The following is a 21046-nucleotide window of genomic DNA, read 5'->3' as shown; positions in this document are numbered from 1 at the left end:
AGCCATGGAGCCCGAAAGCCCAGAGAGGCCTCCAGGGAAGGGGGCGGGGCATCCATTTCCTTTCTCTTCTCCTTGCAGCACCGTAGGAAGCCGCTTCCCCCAGTAAGTCAGGGGGGCTGGTTGGAGGGGGGGGGGGAATTGCAGCGTGGGAGAATGGGGATAGGTGGAAGGGGGGGGGGGTCAGAGGCCCCGATCCAGGAGAGCTGCCCCAACGCATAGTTTGGGGAGGGGGCTGATCCCTCTGGCGCCCCTCTTTCTCCCCTCCTCTCTGCAGAAGGCTGGGGGATGAGATGCAGCCCCCGCCCTGCATTGCGGAGGGCTGGCGAGTGATTGAGATTTGCATGAGGGAGGGGGAGAGGGAGGAAGCAGCGGAGGGTCCGGACGAGTCCCCTTGGCAGTGAGGGCAGAGTGGGGTTAGAGGGTGCTGGATTGGGGAGGGGGGGATTGCTTCCGGACAGCCCCCCTCCTGGCTGCTCTTAGGGGCGAGAGGCTGGCTGCAGAGGAGGCATCGGTCTGGGCAAGCGGGTTCTCTGGGGAGGGACAGGAATCCTCTGGGTCCAAAATCCTCCTTCTGAGGGCTTGAGGATGGGGTGAAATTCAGGGTCAGGGTCTGCCCGAAAGGAAGCGCGTGCGTGTGTGTGTGGGGGGGGCGGGGGGGGGGGAGGGAGGTCAGAGATGCTGGAAGGGCAGAATGAAGGCCCTCCTCAGAGACAGTCTCAGACTGGATTCGTACAAGCAAAGACAGTGGGCACGGTCTTTCTCCTTGCAGTACTAGCATTCTCTGCTGCCATGGCGTAGTGGTTAAGAGCGGGTGCATTCTGATCTGGAGGAACCGGGTTTGATTCCCCACTCTGCTGCTTGAGCTGTGGAGGCTCATCTGGGGAAATTCAGATTAGCCTGTGCACTCCCACACACGCCAGCTGGGTGACCTTGGGCTAGTCACAGCTTTTTGGAGCTCTCTCAGCCCCACCCACCTCACAGGGTGTTTGTTGTGAGGGAGCAAGGGCAAGGAGATTGTAAACCCCTTTGAATCTCCTTGGGAGAGAAAGGGGGGTATAAATTGAACTTCTTCTTCTATAGGTATGGAGAAACATTCTGGGTGCAATCTCCCCTCGTCACCATGGGCCAGATAATCCACTTTTATCCCTTAAATCTGTTGCTGTGGACATGATTGGTAATTTGATAGTGAATCTGGAATGATCCACTGAAAAAAGGTGACGATCCATTATTTGTAACTCTTGTTGTTTCCTTGTGGGGATGCCACCAAGCAGCAGAATCATGATTTTTTTGTGTGTGCTGCTGTTTGTGGATATGGACATAATATGGCAGGTTTGGGGTATCCCAGTGCAAAACCCATGAGGATCCATGCTTTGGAACCATGATTTTGTGCCGTGGCTGTGCCACAAATCCATGGATGCCTGATTTTTGCAGGGCACCCTTTGGCTGTGAACGTGCCCTGTGATTTGCTGGTGAATTTAGGGTGACCTAACACAGAAATTCTAAGGATCTGTGGTTTAGAATTATGTTTTTGCACCATCTCAGCATCATGAATTTTTGAATCTGCAGCCTGCTGTAAGACTGGGCTTTTTGTATGTGTGGTTTCATGAGGATCCATCTAAATTCATCTAGATCTCGCTTTTACCCAGTCCCCTTTTTGCACCCACCTTCAACTGAGCTGCAGCATTTTAATATATATATATTTGGTCTAATTCCTCTGTGTAGGACTCCCAAACGGTGGGGGTGGGGGGGGGGGTTTCCTAGGTATACAGAAGAGTTTAGGAATTGAAAGGAAAGGATTTCCCCCACCCTCCCCAAACCATCCCAGCAGTGGGGCCTGAGCAAGCTTCTCATGCTCCAGTAGCCATGGAAGGTGGAAACCCCCAGAGCATGATTTAAGGGTGGGTAGAGAAAGGAAGAGGGGGCATGGAGGCAGTTGGCACCCCCTGACCCTAACTGCCCCCTCCTCCAATCCAGGATATTATGAGATTTTGAGGGCTCTTCCCCTTGGTCTCCAAGTCAGCTCTGCAGATGGGTTTTTAAGGATCTGTTTCTAAACACTCTGCCCCCGTCCCCAACACACAACAAGGATGCTTGGCGTCACACACCCTTACTGCCCGAGTCCATTGGGGGTGGGGAGTTAAAGTGTTGGGGTACTGTAGAGAAGGAAAAAGTTGGAGGGCCTGAATTGCTGGTTCCTTCCCTCAGAAGATCTCTGGCCTTTTTATAAAGTTGCACATTCAAGGAAACTCCTGAAACGATAGAACAGACGACACACCAAGGCAGAGCAGAGCTGCAAGTCTGTTCATCTTAAAAGAACTGGTTTGACAGAAGTCAGAAAACAGGCCGAAACAGTTACGTGTACTGGCATGATAATTGTTTCACTTGCTTCATTGCTGTTCTATTTGTTTTATTTTATTTTATTCAGTTGCCTGAATAACGCCAGGCTCAGGGCAGCTCAAACACATTAAAATTAAACAATGCATATACAGTTTTAATAATTTAGCTTCAAACATTAATTTGCTATTAATTATAATAAAACACAAGAAATTTAATGTAATGTTGAAGGCTTCTAATGTCGGAATCATTATGTTATGGGACGAAGATGCTTCCTCACGCGACTGGCTGCGTCTCAGAGGATTCTGAAGATGCTAAATACAGATGCAGGTGTGTCTAAAGTCAGGAGAGAATGTTGCTAGAACACTGCCACAGCCCTGGAAACCACAGGTGCACACAAGAAATTTAATGTAATGTTGAAGGCTTTCACGTCGAATTACTAGAGCTCGGTTTCCTAGTTAGTGATTTTCTCTGATGCTGCCAGGTTTGTGCTGGCATCTTCAGAGGATCTCTGAAGATGCCAGCCACAGATGCAGGCAAAACGTCAGGAGAGAATGCTGCTAGAACACGGCCATACAGCCCGGAAACCACACAGCACACAAGAAATTTAGATGGTGAATTGTCAAATATAGCGTAAGATCCTTCATCCCAGTGTTACATCAAACTCTTAATAATTAACTTTCGGGATGGGGAAGGGGGGCACTATATATCTTGTGTATTTATTTAAAAAAAGAATAACAAATTTGAACTTTGTTTACAAAACAGACAACACATCAAGGCGGAGAAGAGCTGCAAGTCTGTTCGTCTTCATAAAACTGGATGGACAGAATTCAGAAAGCAGGCCAGAACTGGTAGATATTAATCATTGTTTCACATAATTCATTGCTTTGCTATATACCTTGACTTATAAAAAAGAACAAATAAATTCCTGCCACTGACGGCTCTCCACGAGTCAGTTAGTTAAAGCAGTTTGCGGCGGTTACTGAATAAGATGCAGTGCCAGTAGTTTCTCTTGTGTTTTGGCTTCATTTATATTGGTTCTGCCTGTGGGAAGGGTGGGGGGGGATATATTTTGAAGTTTCCCAACTGAATGAAGTAAATGAAAATAAATAAATAAATAAATAAAAATGGGCACAAGGGAAGGGAACTTCTTCCTGCACTAGAATCACGCACAAATTTGGGTGAAAATTTGAGAAACTGGTTGCCAAGGTCCAGATAGTCTAGCCCTGCCACCAGTAGTCATGGAAACACCAACAACAACCACCAATCATCACACGAGGTGACTGTCCTGTGACAGGCAGAGAGGGGCAGAGCATGCTGATGAACCCACACACCCTGGTATCAGCCAACTGCCCACCATGTACAGAAAGGACAAGCGGCACACGGGCATGCATTGCTGTGAGGGTCATGCCACACCTGCCCATCCCTCCCCAGCTCCCTTAGCAGAGGGAGAAATGACAGAAGATCAGATTGTCCTTCCTGTGCTGGGGTTTGAGTGAGAGGAGCAGTTCTTTTTTGCAGGCAAGAGAGTTACAGACCCCCAGGAAATACAACAAGAGAAATGGAAGAGCTCAGTCACAGGGGGCCTGTGTTCAGGTCCCACTAATTATTTTGTCTGATGCTCCCCCTCATCTCCCATCTCCCAGATGCAGGGTTGCCAACATCCAGGTAAGGCCTGGAAATCCCCTGGGTTTGTTGCCCCCCCTCCCAACCTCCATTCATCCCAGCAGTCGTGCCTTGATCCAAGCACAAGCCACACCCCTGATGCAATCCTACTCTGTGCCAGCATAAGATTTACACTTGACCTACACTGACAGGAGACCCCTATGCCGGTGGGTGGACATATCTCCTGACGCACTTAGTAGCCATCTGAAGCCCCTGGAACAGCCTGACCCAAAGTAACATCTTTTAAGAGCCAGAGACAGTTAAATATCCCAAAGGACCAAACAGGCATATTTTAAAAAACCTTGGTGTGTAGTACCGCAAAATATTACAAGCCACAAGTGCAGTGGTGGAATTCAGCAGGTTCACGCCACTTCAGTAGAACTGGTTGTTAAAATGGTGCTTGTAAACAACCAGTTGTTAAATTATTTGAATCCCACCACTTACCATGTGTCATCATTCTCTGACTCATTGATATCTGCCTCCTAGCCAGCTACCCCCACACTCACAGAAAGAAGCCTGTCTTCATACCCAAGAGAGTAACGGAATCTTTTCACAGTCAAACGTGACCCAATAGAAGAAGAAGATGGAAGAACAGGACCTAGCAGGACCTGGACTTGGAAAGAGAGCAAGGAAAGAGCCCAATCCCATCCAAGCTGGGAGTGTTGTTGCATTCTGGGAGAGAGCTGTGCCAGAGGTCTGGGATCGAGAGACCCTGAACTCAGAAGCACTTTGCCGACACTTCCGGCAGTTCCGCTACCATGATGCCGAGGGGCCCCGAGAGGTTTGCAGCCAGCTCCATGGACTTTGCAGTCACTGGCTGAAGCCAGGTAGGCACTCCAAGCAGCAGATCCTGGACCTGGTGATTCTGGAACAGTTCCTGACCGTCCTGCCCCACGAAATGCAACACTGGGTCAGAGGATGTGGGCCGGAGACCAGTTCCCAAGCGGTGGCCTTGGCCGAGGGCTTTCTCCTGAGTCAGGCAGAGGAGAAGAGGCAGGCAGAACAGGTGAGGGCTTGTCTTTCCAGGTGTGTCCAATTCAAGCTACAATATTTGACCTTCTCCTAAGGCTTCCCTGCATGATATTTGTCCAAGTTTTAATCATCTGAACCGGAGATTAAAGGAGGTGCATCAGCAGTCTCCTCTTGTGGGGAATTCCTTCTTCCTCCAGCTAGTTCACCAGTGTTGAAAGAAAACCCTCCCAGGTCTACTTAAAGAAAGATGCAGAATCTGGGAGCGGGGCAGAATCCATTCCTTGGTCTGGTGGCTAAAAGTGGTGGACTCTACTGTGGAGAACTGGGTTTAATTCTGCACTACTCCACATGAGCAGTAGACTCCAGTCTGGTGAACCAGGTTTGTTTGCCTGCTCCTCCACATGAAATCTGCTGTGTGTCCTTTAGTTAATCACAGTTCTCTCCAAATTCTCTGAGTCCCATCCACCTTACAAAGTGTCTGTTAGGGAGAAAAAAAAGGGAATGAATTTGTAAGCCGCTTTGACACTCTTTAAGGTCAAGAAAAGCGTGGTATAAATCAAAGCTCTTCTCCTTCTATTCCTTCTCTTACTTGTTGCTGTTGCTGCTATTTCAGAGGTTGGGTCTATCCGTGAAGATGGAGATTACATTGGAAAGAGCTCCGTTGAAGGAAGGGCAGCTGGGCCAGGGCCAGGAATGTCCCCAGGATGTCCTCTCACATGGTAAAGACTGACTCGATGGGATTGGGGCACCCAGTAAATTCGATGGGTGGAGAATTCTGGTCAGGAAAAAAACTGAAATGCTTCTTTATCCAAATTATGGTGTTCAATGTTCAGTAGTTGGGATGCCCGTAAAAGTGGATTCGAGAATTCATGGAGGCAGCTCCTCACATTGATGACAATATTCACATCCCTCCTTTCTTCATAGGCAGACACATCTCAGCCGAGTTTTTCAGTCTTGTGAATAAACAAAGTCTGCATGTTCTGGTCAGCACAGCTCTGTGTTTTCTGCTCATGCTTTTTGGGCCTTTTGACTAGGTGCTGTAGGAAATAGAGCCCTGGAGGAGGGATGCTAGACTGGGGCTGAGCAGGGCTTGAGGTGGGTGTGATGCCATGTTGATGTTGCCTGTGCCAAAACTCCAGAGGTGACATCAGTGGATCAGCAGATGCTACGGACACTCATTGAGTTCACCCTCCGTTTTTGCATATACTTAACTGAAGTCTGCTTTTTGATCTGGTATGATGGTGACATTCCAGATGATTTTGTTACTGCCTCCCTGTTTTTCTTCCACCAGTCTGGATTCAAGGGTCCAGCCAGTGTCAGTGGCGAATACAATCCCCCAAGGTTTATAGGTACCTTGTGCTTCTCTTCCGCCTCTCTCACTACAAAGCTGAGTCTCCTTGTTGAGTGTACATAGGGCACGTTTCCACAGCCCTGGGAACCTGATTGCAGGAAGCATGATTGACACCACCAAAATAGAATAAGAAGTGGAGGCTAATACTCTTTCTTCCCTTTTCCCTCCCTCGCAGGCAGTGAAGAAGCAGTGTTGATCTGTTCTGTTCGTGGAGGTGTGAAAACAGCTGCTGCACCTCCAGGCCAGGTATGGGAGATGAGCAAAGGACAGCCGGGGTCCCCGCTCCTTCCTCAACGGGACTTTCTCCTGCAGTTGGTGCTGAGGGGCCCAGGCAAGAGGCTCTGAACGCCACTCCTTTTGCACCCTGAACCCTCCCAAAATGTCCCCTTCCAGAGCACCATCTCTGCCTGGCATGATCTGTGAAGACTGTATCTGCCTTTTCTTTCAGTCTCTGGTTTCTTTTGAGGAGGTGGCCATGTCTTTCACCGAGGCAGAGTGGGCACTGCTCGATCCAGACCAAAGAGCTCTTTATGAAGACGTCATGCTGGAGAACTATGGGAGCGTGGCTTCTCTGGGTAAGGAACTTTCACAGATGCCAGAGTCACACATTTCTGCCTTTGGGATTATGCATGAATCGGAATCTTGAACAGTAATATGTTGCGTTGAGGTCCGTTGCACTATTTGCTCCCTTGTGGAAATCTCAACTTGGGACGATGGCAGCATAAATGAGATTCTGCATGCGTAGGAAGAACAACACAAGCTACCTGGTTTGTCCATGTCAGCTTAGTCCAGTGTTGTGGCCATCACCCAAACCACAGAGTGGTGTTCTAGCCTTAGGTCGGTGCAGAGCCCTCAGGAAGGCTCTGGAAGGGGCCACATGCTAATTTCTCAGTTGTCAAACCTTAGAACACACTTGCCCTCCAGATGGGATTACAGTGATCCCCTCTGACTGTGATTTGAAGAGCCAGCGTGGTGTGATATGTGAGAGCGATGGACTCTGATCTGGTGAAAAGGGTTTAATTACCCCTCCCCCTCATGAGAGGTGGTCTCTCATCTGGTGAACTGCATTTTTCCCCCCGCTCCTACATCATGGTGTTTGCTGGGTGACCTTGAACCAGTCACAATTGGGTCAGAACTTGGGTCAGCCCTACTTACCTCACAAAAGAAGGTGACCGCAAGCTGTTTTGTTACTCCTTAAAGGTAGAGAAAAAATGGGATATACAGACCCACTTTTCTTATACTGGTTGCGATTGTGGCCTTTGATCTTGACCAGGTTTCCATTCTAGCTGGGGGAAAAAAATCCCCTTTCTTGGATTTCTTTCATTGCCTATGTAAGAAGCATCACTTTCTCCCTGTGTGTGCCAAAAAAGACAGGAATGTTGTAGAGACTTTGGTGGCGACAGACAAAAACCCCACGTCCGAAGAGAGACTGCAGAGTTTCTCAAGAGGCTCTCAAGAAACTGTTTCCTTGCCAGATGAGCGGGCTACAAGTGAGGATACTTCATGGTTATGTGAAGGAAATTATCATGGAATAGCCCTGGAGGATTTCTGCTTCACTTCTTCACAAGTCTTCATTTGGCGGAATCAGAAAGCCATCTGGAAAAGGAGGGAGGATGTCCTTCTGGGCCTGAAATCTGGGATGCTCTGAAACTCCTTCTGGGTCTGAGCTTAGCTTTGGCTCTTCGGGGGCTGCTGTATCCTTCAATATGGGATATTCCAGGGAAAGGTGGGAGTTTACTTAATAAAAGCCAAGCTGGAAGAGGCCAATGGCCCTTTTCTATAGCAGTCTTCTAAATGCCTTTAGGGCTCATCAGCCTACCCCACAACTGGCAGCTCTTCCACAAATCACGGGGGCCTGTATATATAAGTATATTATGAAATTTGTGTATTGATATTGTTCTATTGACACTGGCACTTTATATTTATTTGTATTGCACTTTATGAATTCCATGAACTTGAGATTAGAATAGGGTTAGCGTTAGGATACTTGTCTTATTGTAAATCATTTGCATGAAAAATAACTGAAATAATAACTTCATACAAATTGATGTTTGAATCATTTGTCACAATGGAGATAAGGTGGGCCAGGAGCTCAGTTGGGGGAAAGAATATCTAATCATGAAAATGGTCACTTTTTGGTCACTGTTGATTGTTATTGTTTTATAACCTAATAAAATTATATTTTAAAAAAGAATCTATAATAAAGTACCAATAGCAATGTGAAAAAAAGAAAATAAACTTTTTAATGAGCAGAGCCTGATGGATGGCTTGGCTTCTTGCCCATGTGCTAATTGGACCTCTTTCTTCCTTCCAGGAGCACATATAGAGCAGATGGTCGAGGGAAAGCAGGGGTTCTGGGTGGAAAAAGACAAGGGTGATGTTTCTGAAGGAAAAGTTGAGGACAGAGACCAGTTACCGATACAGGAGGGAAGCCATGCAGACAAGACAGCAGATAAGCCCGTTCCGTCCCAAGGAGGATGCTTCTGTGAAAGTCCAGTCCAAGAAGTAAGATCGACGGGAACAAGAAGGAATGTGTGTCTTTGTGCTAACCAGAGAATCTGCTCCAGGGAAACAAAAAATGGAAATCTGGCCTTTGGAAAGACCTTCGGTAAGAATATCACTCTTATTTCTGTGAGGCAAATTCCTTTAGGAGAGAAATTGTATGACAGAAAGTCCTCCTGTCAGAAATCAGCCATTTCATCCCATCAAACTCAATCAGGTGAGGGGATGTATAAATCATGAGGTTGCAAACCAAGCTTTTTTTCTATCTCGCAGGCCTGAATGGCCTTTAACGCAGGTATAATAATGTAGCTAAGCATTTTGTGTGGGTGGAACTGTCAAACCAGTGTCTGACACTATTCGTTGGGAGGGGAGTGCCTAGAGATGCTTCTGCAGGTGCTCTACTATCTCAGGCCTGGCCTTGAGTGTCTGCTGCTGGGATCTACCTCATATCTGCTGGGTCTAGCTGTGCTTCTGTTGCTCTATATATGTGGGTGGGGAGCTTTGGGACATATTACCATTTGCTTCTATGCCTTTTTCTCAGAGTCGCCTTTCTCATCAAACTTCCATGAAGCCTGTCCAAAATCTGCTGAATCCACTTTTGAATATGCAAAATCAACGAGATGACTGTGCAATTGGACCTGCTCAAAAGCTCATGTAAACCCACTTGTTTTCCATTGCAGCCTCCTCAAGATGGTGGCACTAATGCTCATTGTAAACGCTCATGTATATCTGATTTCCTGACACATTTTCCACCTGGTCAAAATGAGTGGTAACAAACTGGGTCAGACAACTAGGAATCGTGAATGTAGGAGATCTATTGAATAACTAAGCCATTCAGGTCCTTGGAGAGGAATAAACTTCAAAGTACAGAAAGACTTCAAGAGAACTCGGGCCCGGCCCACTCAGACAGATTCACATGCCAGGCCGGGCTGGTCTGGGAAATGCGCCAAGTAAAGATAAAACTAGAACAACAGTCCAACAGTAAAATACCAACAGGTGTTACTCTTAACCGTCACATTCCAAACCTCTCTTCACAGTGGGTAGATGCCACCCACGTCAGGGCCCCCAAGTTAATTAAAACCTTCCATCAGGCATATCCTGATCGGCCCAGGGTGGAAAAAAACAAGGATGATGTTTCTCAGCGAAAGGTTCAGGACAGAGAGAAGGAGAAGGAAGAGATGTTAGATGATGAAAAAATAGAATGAACTCTGGAAAGCATAAATAAAATAAAAATAGAAAAGTATGTAGAGATGGAAAGAAAAATAATACTTAGATGGTATAGAACTCCAGTACAACTAGCTCATATGATTAGGGGACTTAGTTCAAAATGTTGGCACTGTGGAGAACTGGGGGCATATTACACTCATATGTGGATTGAATGCAAAGAGGTAAAAAAAATTGGGAAAAAATAATATTGTATGTAGAAAAACTTATGAAGACTAAAATAGATTTAAACAAAGATTTGCTGTTCACAGGAATAATTGAGGAGAATAAAATTGATAAAAATATGGTTTAATATATAAAAGGATGATAAGAGCTACACATGCAATAATAGCATTGGGATGGAAAGATAAGAAGAAATGGACTATTTTGAAATGGCTTGAGTATATATGGGAACAAATACAATTGGACATTTTTGAAATAATGGCAAGAAATAATTGATAGCAAGAGAAACAGAGAGACATTATGAAGATATGGACACAATTTGTGGACTGGATGAAAGATATCGGAGTCAAAGAAGAAATATGGGAGACGAGAGCTCAAAGAGTGAACTTACTGCTGCTTACTTAAATAAATGGGAAAGAAAACTGGGGGGGGAGGGGAAAAAGGGGGAAAAGTATGGTCTGGAATATGTTAACATATGTATAAATGTACTGAAATTTCAAACTATACAATGAAAAATTATTTTTTAAAAAAAGGACAGAGATCGACCACCAATGAAGGAGGGAAGCCAGACAAGGCAGCAGATAAGCCCGTTCCGTCCCAAGGGGGATGCTTCTGTGAAAGTCCAGTCCAAGAACTGAGGTCAACCAAAACGAGAAGGAATGTATGTCTTCGTACTAACCAGACAATCTGCTCCAAGGAAAACAAAAATGAAAATCTGGCCTTTGGAAAGACCTTCAGAAGAATATCACTCTTATTTCTGTGAGGCAGATTCCCTCAGGAGAGAAATTGTATGACTGCCTGAAATGCAGAAAGACCTCCTGTCAGAAATCAGCTGTTTCATCCCATCACACTCAATTAGGTGAGGGGGTGTATAAATCATTTGGTTGCAAACCAAGCTTTTCTGATACAGCACGCCTGAATGGCCTTTTAAAGTATATAATAATGTAGTGAAACATTTGTGTGTGGATTGAACTGTCAAACCAATATCTGACATCAAGACGACGCTCCCAAAATCTCTGACCTCATGCCTTGGCCAACGGATGAAGTCCAGGACACCAACCTCGGGGGTCTGGAGGCCTCCTGGGTCCACTCTGGGGGGATAACCTGTCTCTCTGGGACATTGTTCTACCTGATGGTAGAGGCTGGGCCTGAAGTGGAGGTGACCACGTTGGGCCTCAAGAAGCTCCACATTTGTGAAACTGAGGGACAGCCAGACAGCAGGGGTTCGGACGTGGGCTCAACCACGTTGACCAGCGCCCCATACTTTGATCTCCGGGCAAAACAGACCGACGTTAGGGAAGGCACCTTTTGCACCTTTGGGGCCCCTTCCCCGACTGCAGCTGGAGACCCAGTCAGAGCAGAGAGAGAGCACAGCATGGCTCACCTTGTCGGTGAATCAATTACTCGGATGAGGAGGACGATGTCCGACAGCTGCTGAGCCCCCCCCCCCCCCCCGGCGGGATGGAAGTCGCTGGTGCCAGGAGCGGGATGTGTTTCGACAGGAGATCTGGAGACTGAATAATCAAGTCTTCCTGTTTATGCCCTGCTCAGAAGCCAAGGCCCCAGTGGGCGCCCAGGCTGGGGGTGTTGATACCCAGAGAGGCCCCCCAAGCGGGATGAATTCTGGTAACTGTCCGGTACTGATGGTCGCAGCCCTGGCTCAGATGGGCCAGGTGGCACGGCTGTTGCCTCCACCTCTTCCTCCTTGGATTCCAATTGTACAGCGAGTGAGGTGGCACCTCGGCAGGGGGGCAACCCACTGCAGAAGCAGCAGCGCTGGATAATGCCCACTATGCCGCACTGTCGAAAGCTGAAGGTTCGCTTCAGTGGGGATCCAGACCAGCTGCCGTTCTTCCTGGTGCAGGTGGATGCGTACATGCAAGCCCACGGGATAGACTACGTTACAGAGGTGGATTGAATGCATGAAGTGGGAGCGCTCCTGGAGGGTCAAATGGCAGTCTGGTACTTGAGGCTGTTCCTGAGCCACGCAGTGGAGCTCCAGTCTCTCCCGTAGTTCATGAGGCACTTCGGCACAGATTTGAAGCCCCCTTCCAGGGAGAGAGGGCTCGTTGAGAGATCCAACAGTTTTGCCAAGGGAATCATCCCCTGGCTGAGTATGCAGCAGAGTTCCTAGTCCTGGCCAATTAGATCGATGACTGGTCGGAGCACGTCCTGATCTACACTCAAGGAGGGCCTTCAGCCAGAGATCCGACGTTGGGCCCTGGTGAACAGAAATCTGGCAACTTCGAAGGGTTGGATCATCCAGGTGGGCGAAGCTGAAGCCCACATGATGGATGTGCAGAGCTATGAGGTCAAGTCTACTCCAAAGCACCATCCCAGCACCCAAGTTAATTAAAACCTCCCATCAGCCATATCCTGGTCGTCCTGGGGGAGGGCCTTAGGGGGAGTGAAAATGTCAAACCCTGTCAAACCAGTATTCGATGCTATTCGGTTGGGTGGGGGAGTGCCTAGAGCTGCTTTCACTTTTGCGGGTGTTCTACTATCTTATGGCCTCGCCATGAGTGTCTGCTGCTGGGACAGGCCTCATATCTAGGTCTAGCTGTGTTACTATGTTTCCTTATGGGAGGTGGGGACCTATTATCGTTTGCTTTGCGCCTTTTTCTCAGAGTGGTTTTTCTCACTGTACCCTGAAGTCTGGCAATAAACTCCTTTAGTCGACCAGAGTGTTTACTGGGTTCTGATCCAGGGAGTCTGACAGGAACTTCTAGGGAAGATCAGATTTCCTTGTGTGCATTCTAACAGGATTTCTCTTTTCATTCCAGGAGGGCATGAGCAGTGGAATGAGGGTGATACGACAGTGCTAAATAAAGTTCAGAATGAAGATTTGGAAGGAATCTTCAGGAATCAAGGTGGTCCTAATAAGCAGAAAGGAAGTCACATAACTGAAAATAGGGATGAACCTATTTCATGCCAAGGACAGGATTTCAGTGAACCAATCCAAACAGCAGAGGCAGCATATAAATGCTTGGAATGTGGGATGACCTTCTCAGATCAAAGCCAATATGAGATCAACCTGCAAATGCACAGTGGAAAGAGGACCCATCAATGCTTGGAGTTTGGAAAGAATTATGTTCACAGAACAGAGCTTCCTGGCCATCAAAGAACAGATAAAGGAGAGACATCTCATAGCCGCACAAACTGTGGCAAGAGCTTCTCACGAAAATCAAATCTTTCTCAAAACCATTGTGGTACTCATTCAGGAGAGATTCCATTAATCCGCATAGAGAGTGGAAAGGCCTATTCTGGAATAAAGGGTAATGTACATCTTCCGAAGCATAATATAATAAGGGCACATAAATGTTTTTGGTGTGAAAAATTCTTCAACTGCAGATCAAAGCTCCTGGTGCACCAAAGAACTCACACAAAGGAGAGACCTTTTGAATGCTCAGAGTGTGGAAAGAGATTCAGTTCTAGGAAGGATCTTCAACGGCATCAAAGAACTCACACAGGGGAGAGACCTTTTGAATGCTCAGAGTGTGGATGGAGATTTGTTAGGCGAGACCATCTTCAACAGCATCACAGAACTCACACAGGGGAGAAACCTTTTGAATGCTCAGAGTGTGGAAAGAAATTCAGTTTGAGTAGCAATCTTCTACAGCATCAAAGAACTCACACAAAAGAGAGACCTTTTGAATGCTCAGAGTGTGGAAAGAGATTCAGCCACAGTAGCCATCGTCAAACGCATCAAAGAACACACACAGGGGAGAGACCTTTTAGACCTTTTGAATGCTCAGAGTGTGGACAGAGATTTGTTAGGCGAGACCATCTTCAACAGCATCACAGAACTCACACAGGGGAGAAACCTTTTGAATGCTCAGAGTGTGGAAAGAAATTCAATGTGAGTAGCAATCTTCGACAGCATCAAAGAATTCACACAAAGGAGAGACCTTTGGAATGCTCAGAGTGTGGAAGGAGATTCAGTCACTGTAGCTATCTTCAAAAGCATCAAAAAACTCACACACAGGCGAGATCTTTTGATTGTTCAGAGTACGGAAAGAGATTCAGCCGAAGTGGCTATCTTGAAGAGCATCAAAGAACTCACACAGGGGAGAGATCTTTTGAATGCTCAGAGTGTGGACAGAGATTTGTTAGGCAAGGCCATCTTCAACAGCATCACAGAACTCACACAGGGGAGAAACCTTTTGAATGCTCAGAGTGTGGAAAGAAATTCAGTGTGAGTAGCAATCTTCTACAGCATCAAAGGACTCACACAAAAGAGAGACCTTTTGAATGCTCGGAGTGTGGAAAGAGATTCAGTCACAGTAGCTATCGTCAAAGGCATCAAAGAACACACACAAAGGAGAGAACTTTTGAATGCTCAGAGTGTGGAAAGAGATTCAGTCACAGTAGCCATCTTAAAAGGCATGAAAGAACACACAAAAGAGAGACCTTTTGAATGCTTAGTTTGTGGAAAGAGATTCCTTCGAAGTGACGCTGTTCAGCAGCATCAAAGATCTCACACAGGGGAGAGACCTTTTGAATGCTCTGAGTGTGGAAAGAGATTCTGGCAAAATAGCACTCTTCAGGAACATCAAAGAACCCACACAAAGGAGAGACTTTTTGAATGCTCAGAGTGTGGATAGTGATTTAGTCAGAATAGCAATCTTCAACAGCATCAAAACACACAAAGAAGAGACCTTTTTAGTGCTCATTGTAAGGCCTCTATCCACTCACAAATGAGTAGTTAGGAGGGCACCCCTGGATAGCAGAAAGTGATCTTTTATGCTGTGTGTGGAAAGGGATTCACTCTGCTTGGCTAGTTGCCAACCTTTCCCAGGTCAAGAGCTTAACTGATAACCACTCGCCTCTTTTCTTGTTTCTACCTTTTCCCAGCCATTCTGGGGATTATCAGTTATTTAACCTTCTTTCTAGAAGTGTATCACAGTCCCAGCCTTGCTCAAAGACAGGGATAGGTAGTTTAAAAGTAGAACTCTTGTTATATGGATGGCAAACATAGGAAAGCTAATACATTTATTGTCTGAATAGTCAGAACTTTAGGAGCAATCTTCTTACAAGTCTCTTCTTGTTGAAATTGTCTTGGTTTTTTGGATTTTAATAATTTCACTTCTCTCTGTGATACACTTCTGAAGATGCCAGCCACAGATGCAGGCGAAACATTAGGCTCCCCATCCTGCTGCAACCTTTGAGGGGAGATCGAGAGGAGGGAAGGTCCAGAGGAGGTGGAAGAAGACTGGTTGGCTCAAACCAGCTATTAATGTTTCCACCCACTGCTTCCGGTTGTATAAACCAGGTAAAAAATGTGCAGGCCTAGAGGCTTGTCTCTTCTCTGATCCAACACCTGGCATTGCTAACCCTGGAAAGGTCCTGCAACTGCCTCATGACCTTGGGGAGTGTGGAGAGACATACACACCTCATCTCACACACGGACTGAAGGGGCTGCATTGCTTGGGATCCTGAGGTGGACAAAAGGAAAAGTTTCCTGAAGCACTAGGGGCAAGAGGCAGAAGGAGTGGGGGGCTCTATCCACCCCCAAATCTGTCCCTCTTACCCCTCCCAAATCCTGACCAATGAGCCACCTTCGGCAAAGCCCTTTCCTAGTTGTGCCTTCTGTGGGTTGTGGGGAGGGGGGTGAATTAGGTGAGGGTGAATTTCCCCCGTTCTTGGGTCTGCACTGCAACCCCACCTGTACCCCAGTATCTCTTTCTCACAGAAACTCCTTAGAACTGAATAAATTGATGATTTCTGCAGACTCTGCACATTATTCCCAAAGGCATGAAATTCCAGGTGGCCCAATGCAGATTGCAGGAGGTGTGTGTGTGGGGGGGGTTTCCCACTCGCTTAGCCCCCCCTGTATTGAGAGAGGGGTATTATATCTGCTCCCCATGTCTGCTCTCGAGTCAGCCACTGGCCTGCTGTGGGTTTGTGTGTGTTGGGGAAACCTGTCCCTAAAACCTCCCCATCCTCCAGCCACCTTCCTTCTTCTCCTCTCCTTGACCTGCTAGCTAAGTTCCCCAAGCCCCCCCAGGGTCTAACCAGACCTTTCCTTCAACCCACCCTGCAAATCTTATAAGAACATAAGAAAGAGCCTGCTGTCTATTTATGTATCTGCTTCTAATTATGCCAATAAAGGCTTATGTATAAGAAAGAGCCTGCTGGATCAGACCAGAGTCCATCTTAGTCCAGCACTCTGCTACTCGCTTGAGTGGCTCCACCAGATGCCTTGGGGAGCTCACATGCAGGGAGGTGAAAGCAGTGGCCTCCTGCTGCTGCTCCAGAGCACCTGGTCTGCTAAGGCATTTGCACCTCCGGAATCAAGAAGGGATCAGAAGCTTGGTAGCCATATATAACTTCTCCCATAAATCTGTCTCAGTCTCTTTGAAACCTATCCAGGTTTAGGCCATCACCACCTCCTGTGACAGCATATTCCAAACACCAATCACGTGTTGAGTGAAGAAATGCTCTCCTTTTATTAGTCTTAATTCTTCCCCCCCAGCATTTTCTCAATGTACTTCACGGACCTTGTTCTTAGGCTGTGAGAGAGAAAATTTTCTCTCTGTCAGCATTTTCTACCCCATGCATAATTTTATAGATGTCAATCATATCCCTCCTCAGATGTCTCCTCTCCAATTTAAGATGCCCAAATCCCATTCCTGGTCTGTGACTGATAGCACTGACCCCTGGAGCGTGTATGTGAAGTTTGGATTTTTTGCCCCTATGTGCATCACTTTACATTTTGCTACATTGAACTGCATTTGCCATTTCTTAGCCCACTCACCTAATTTATCAAGGTCCGCTTGGAGCTCGTCACAATCCTTTGCGGTTCTCACATCCCTACATAATTTTGTATCATCCACAAATTTGGCCACCATTCTACCCACCCCTACTTCCAGGTCATTTATGGATAGGTTAAAGAGCACTGGTCCCAAAACGGATCCTTGGGGGACACCATTCCCTACAGCTCTTCATTGTGAGAACTTCCCATTTACACCCACCCTTTGCTTCCTGTTTCTCAACCAGTTTTTAATTCATAGGAGGACTTCCCCTCTTATTCCTTGACTGCTGGGTTTTCTCAATAGTTTCTGGTGAGGAACTTTGTCAAAAACCTTTTGGAAATACAAGGAGACAATGTCCACTGGTTCCCTTATCCACACGCCTGTTTACACCCTCACTCTAGTAAGTCTGTAAGCCAAGACTTGCCTCTGCAAAAGCCATGCTGACTCTTCCTCAGAAGGTCTTTTGTTTATTTATGTATTTATTTATACTTTAGATTTGTTAGCCACCCTCCCCCGAAGGGCTCAGGGTTGTGTATAGCACAATGTACAATATAACAGTTTATAATATAATTAGCCAGTATAATTTACTAATAAAACCAGAATAAGACTCAGAAATCTAAAAACTCAGATGGCGACAAAAACCCTCCCTTCCCTCTTGCTTTTCTGTGTTTTATAATTTCATCTTTAATTATAGATTCTACTAATTTACCAGGAACACACTAATTTACACTCCTTCGAAATGCAGGGAAGGGCCTGGATCCATCCTTCCCACAGCCTTTTCTGTGGGATGGTCCTCACTCCCTGTCACAGTCTGGCCTCTTTCTGCCAATTCTTGACATGTCCCCAGGACTGGAGATGGCATCTGTTCCCACCCTGCTTTTCATCTCTTGCTTCCTGGGCTGTTGTGCTTTGCAGGCCTGCTTTAGAGGGAGGGGGCCCCAGGTGCACAACTGGCTGGCATCACTTTCTCTGGTGCAGAGACAGCGGGTGGGGTGGGGGGACCATTGCCTCTGGCTCATTCCGCACATGCAGAATAATGCACTTTCAAACTGCTTTCAGTGCTCTTTGAAGCTGTGTGGAATGGCAAAATCCACTTGCAAACAGTTGTGAAAGTGGTTTGAAAACACATTTGCATGTGCAGAAGGGGCCTCTGAGTTGGGGAGGAAAAGCAACCCCCTCCCATTCTTTTCTCCCTACCTCTTCCTGCAAAATGGCCTTTGGGCAGGGAGGGGGCGACTGACTGGTGGAGATCACCAATGTTATTATTAGTATTATAATTATTACATTTAATAGTGGAGAAGAGTATCATAGTGGAGAAGAATATCATAACATCCAAAAATCAACCTCATGTACGACAGCACTGAAACTGTTCGCCCCTCCCCCCCAGGTTTAAGGAAAAAAAGAAATAGGGAGAGGGAGGGAGGGGGCCAGCCAGCTTTTGGGGAGGGGAAGAAGCCCCGGCCTATTATCATAGCCGGGTCCTGCGCTACCTGCCACCTCCTTGCTAGCCTCTCCCTCCACCTAGATCAGGGGTAGGGAACCTTTAACACTCAAAGAGCCATTTGGACTTGGCCCCTGAAGGCATTTATCCGACGCTCGAGGGAGAAAAGAAACACACTTGGAGCTTCAACGGCCGTTGATTGACATTTAAAAATAAAGATAAGCACTCTATATCTCCATAGGGTTTTTTGTGGCAACTCCTGCTTTACCTTCTATCTCCGCTCTCCATGTGTTGCTCTGAGAAGCTGCATGGATCTGTTCCGCCTGCCCTCCCATTGTCAGGGCGGGCCAGGCTGAAGCTGATCGAAGGTCGGCCCTCGCTGGCTCGCTAGGCGGGAAAAGAACCCAGGAAGATACCCGCCCCACTCCAACGGGGCGGGCGAGATGGAGATGCTTCATTAGAAGGAAAGTTCTGCGCCGACCCAGCCTGTACTTGACATACTTTGGTCACTGTTCTAAAAATAGACCATGACAGAAAGGCTGAAAGGTGAAATCAAACATTTTACAATCATTTGTGCATAGGAATTCGTTCATAGTTTTTTTTAGTCGGCGGCTTGGCCTCGTGGAGCCACAGTGCTGAGGGACAGCTGAACGCGGCCCCTGCGGCTTTAAAGCCGCAGGTTAGGGGACCTACCTTGACTTCTAGATCAAGCCCCCCTGATAGGCAGATCCAGGGGGCTTCCTGGGGACATCGGCACACTCAAGGAGGAAGGGGCGGGCAATGGAGACCCCCTTTTTGCCCCCTGGGGAGTCTGTTCTCCCTGCTTGGAGAGGGGGGAGCACGGAGAGGCAACATCTCCAGTGGCCAGAGGTAACTCAAAGCGGGGGGGGGGCTGAACCGCCCCCTCCCCAAATGCACCGTGACCCGGCCTCCTCCAGCCGCCCCTTCCCCTCAGCTGCTGCTCCTCCCCCTCCCTAAAACGCCTATTGCAAAGGGAGGGGTGAGGCCCGCTTTGCTCCCACGATGCTTTGGGGGACCCTCCCTCACCCCCACCGGAAACCCCCGTCCCACAAGAAGGGAAGCCACAGAGCCCGAAAACCCGGACCGGCCTCCACGGAAAAGGGCGGGAAAGACACTTCCTTCCTCGTCGGCCTTTGCAGCACCATCGGCAGCACCCTCTTCCAGTAAGTCAGGGGGTCTGGTTGGGGCGTGCGGGTGGATTGCAGGGCTAGGAAATGGGGATGGAAGGGGGGGGGGTCACAGGTCCCGATACAGGAGAGCTTCCGCACTGCATAATCTGGGGAGGGGGCAGCTCCCTCTGCCGCCCCTCTACCCCCCCCATCTATGCACAAAGCCAGGGATGTAGGTATAGATTTTTTATGGGGGGGGGTTCAGGGGCGGGGCCACACCCCCACCTGCCCCTAGGGCATGGCCATAACTCCCCAAGCCCCGCCCCCGGCCTTAGCACTTATGGCAGAGGTGTAGCTAGGGAAAATGGAGCCCGGTGTGAAATTTGAGTTTTGCACACACACCCCCCCCCCATGGGCAGCCACTGAGATGCTGGAATCCACCCACAAACAGCATCACTTTCAAAGGTGTTTAAACTAGAGAGCCCAAATTCTCCTTTGAAATCCACCTTAAAGGGAGAATCTGGGGTCCCCAGTTAAAACAACATTGAAAGTGATGCTGTTCTGGGGTGGATTATCCCCCCCCCCCCCGAAACAGCATCACTTTCAATGTGGCGTAGTGGTTAAGAGCAGGTGCATTCTCATCCTACACACGGGTGACCTTGGGCTAGTCACAGTTGAAAGTGATGCTGTTTTGGAGCAGGTGCTTTCTAATCCTACACACGGGTGACCTTGGGCTAGTCACAGTTGAAAGTGATGCTGTTTTGGAGCAGGTGCATTCTAATCCTACACACGGGTGACCTTGGGCTAGTCACAGTTGAAAGTGATGCTGTTTTGGAGCAGGTGCTTTCTAATCCTACACACGGGTGACCTTGGGCTAGTCACAGTTGAAAGTGATGCTGTTTTGGGGTGGATTATCTCCCTCCCCCCTGAAGCAGCATCACTTTCAATGTGGCGTAGTGGTTAAGAGCAGGTGCATTCTAATCTGGAGGAACCAGGTTTGATTCCCCGCTCTTCCGCCTGAGCTGTGGAGGCTTATCTGGGGAATTCAGATTAGCCTGTGCACCCCTACACAGCTGGGTGACCTTGGGCTAGTCACAGTTTTTCAGAGCTCTCTCAGCCCCACCCACCTCTCAGCCCCACCCACCTCACAACAAAGGGGGGAAGGTCAAGGAGATTGTAAACCCCTTTGAGTCTCCTACAGGAGAGAAAGTGGGGATATAATCCAAACTCTTCTTCTTCTTCTTCTAAACTGGGGACCTCAGATTCTCCCTTTAAATCCATGCTGAAGGGGGTGGATTTAAAAGGAGAATCTGGGGAAATGGGGGGGGGGGTGCCTGCTGTCAGGGGTGCAATTGTTAAGCTAGCAGCACCAAACTTTCAGGGTATCTTTAGGAGACTCTCCTAATGATACCACCCAGGTTTGGTGAAGTTTGGCTCAGGGGGTCCAAAGTTATGGACCCTCAAAGGTGTAGCCCCCATCTCCTATTAGCTCCCATTGGAAACAATGGAG

At 47.7% G+C, this 21046-nt stretch overlaps 2 protein-coding genes across 4 annotated transcripts in view; one reads left to right on the top strand and one right to left on the bottom strand.

Annotated features, from left to right (window-relative positions):
* Window positions 1-21046, bottom strand: part of LOC125439661 (keratin-associated protein 5-5-like) — a 266942-nt gene that overhangs the window by 187587 nt on the left and 58309 nt on the right. The gene's annotated exons all lie outside the window — the stretch shown is intronic.
* On the top strand, window positions 41-16061 carry LOC125439569 (zinc finger protein 436-like). 3 transcript variants are annotated; one of them, XM_048508679.1, is made up of 10 exons: window positions 41-102; window positions 3100-3185; window positions 4490-5005; window positions 5585-5690; window positions 6498-6568; window positions 6771-6897; window positions 12997-13633; window positions 13802-13849; window positions 14027-14566; window positions 14649-16061. In XM_048508679.1, exons 3-10 carry the CDS (start codon window positions 4583-4585, stop codon window positions 14812-14814), a joined length of 2118 nt encoding a protein of 705 aa, XP_048364636.1. In that variant the 5' UTR covers window positions 41-102; window positions 3100-3185; window positions 4490-4582; the 3' UTR covers window positions 14815-16061. The 3 variants fall into 3 exon arrangements, with proteins under 3 accessions (XP_048364636.1, XP_048364628.1, XP_048364641.1); XM_048508671.1 differs by having other exon boundaries at window positions 12994-13633; XM_048508684.1 differs by lacking the exons at window positions 41-102; window positions 3100-3185; window positions 4490-5005; ... (1 more) ...; window positions 6498-6568; window positions 6771-6897 and adding an exon at window positions 7995-9041 and having other exon boundaries at window positions 12994-13633.

Source organism: Sphaerodactylus townsendi, linkage group LG01, assembly GCF_021028975.2.
Source record: "Sphaerodactylus townsendi isolate TG3544 linkage group LG01, MPM_Stown_v2.3, whole genome shotgun sequence".
NCBI lineage: Eukaryota > Metazoa > Chordata > Lepidosauria > Squamata > Sphaerodactylidae > Sphaerodactylus > Sphaerodactylus townsendi.
This window is presented reverse-complemented; position numbering and strand designations above follow the sequence as displayed.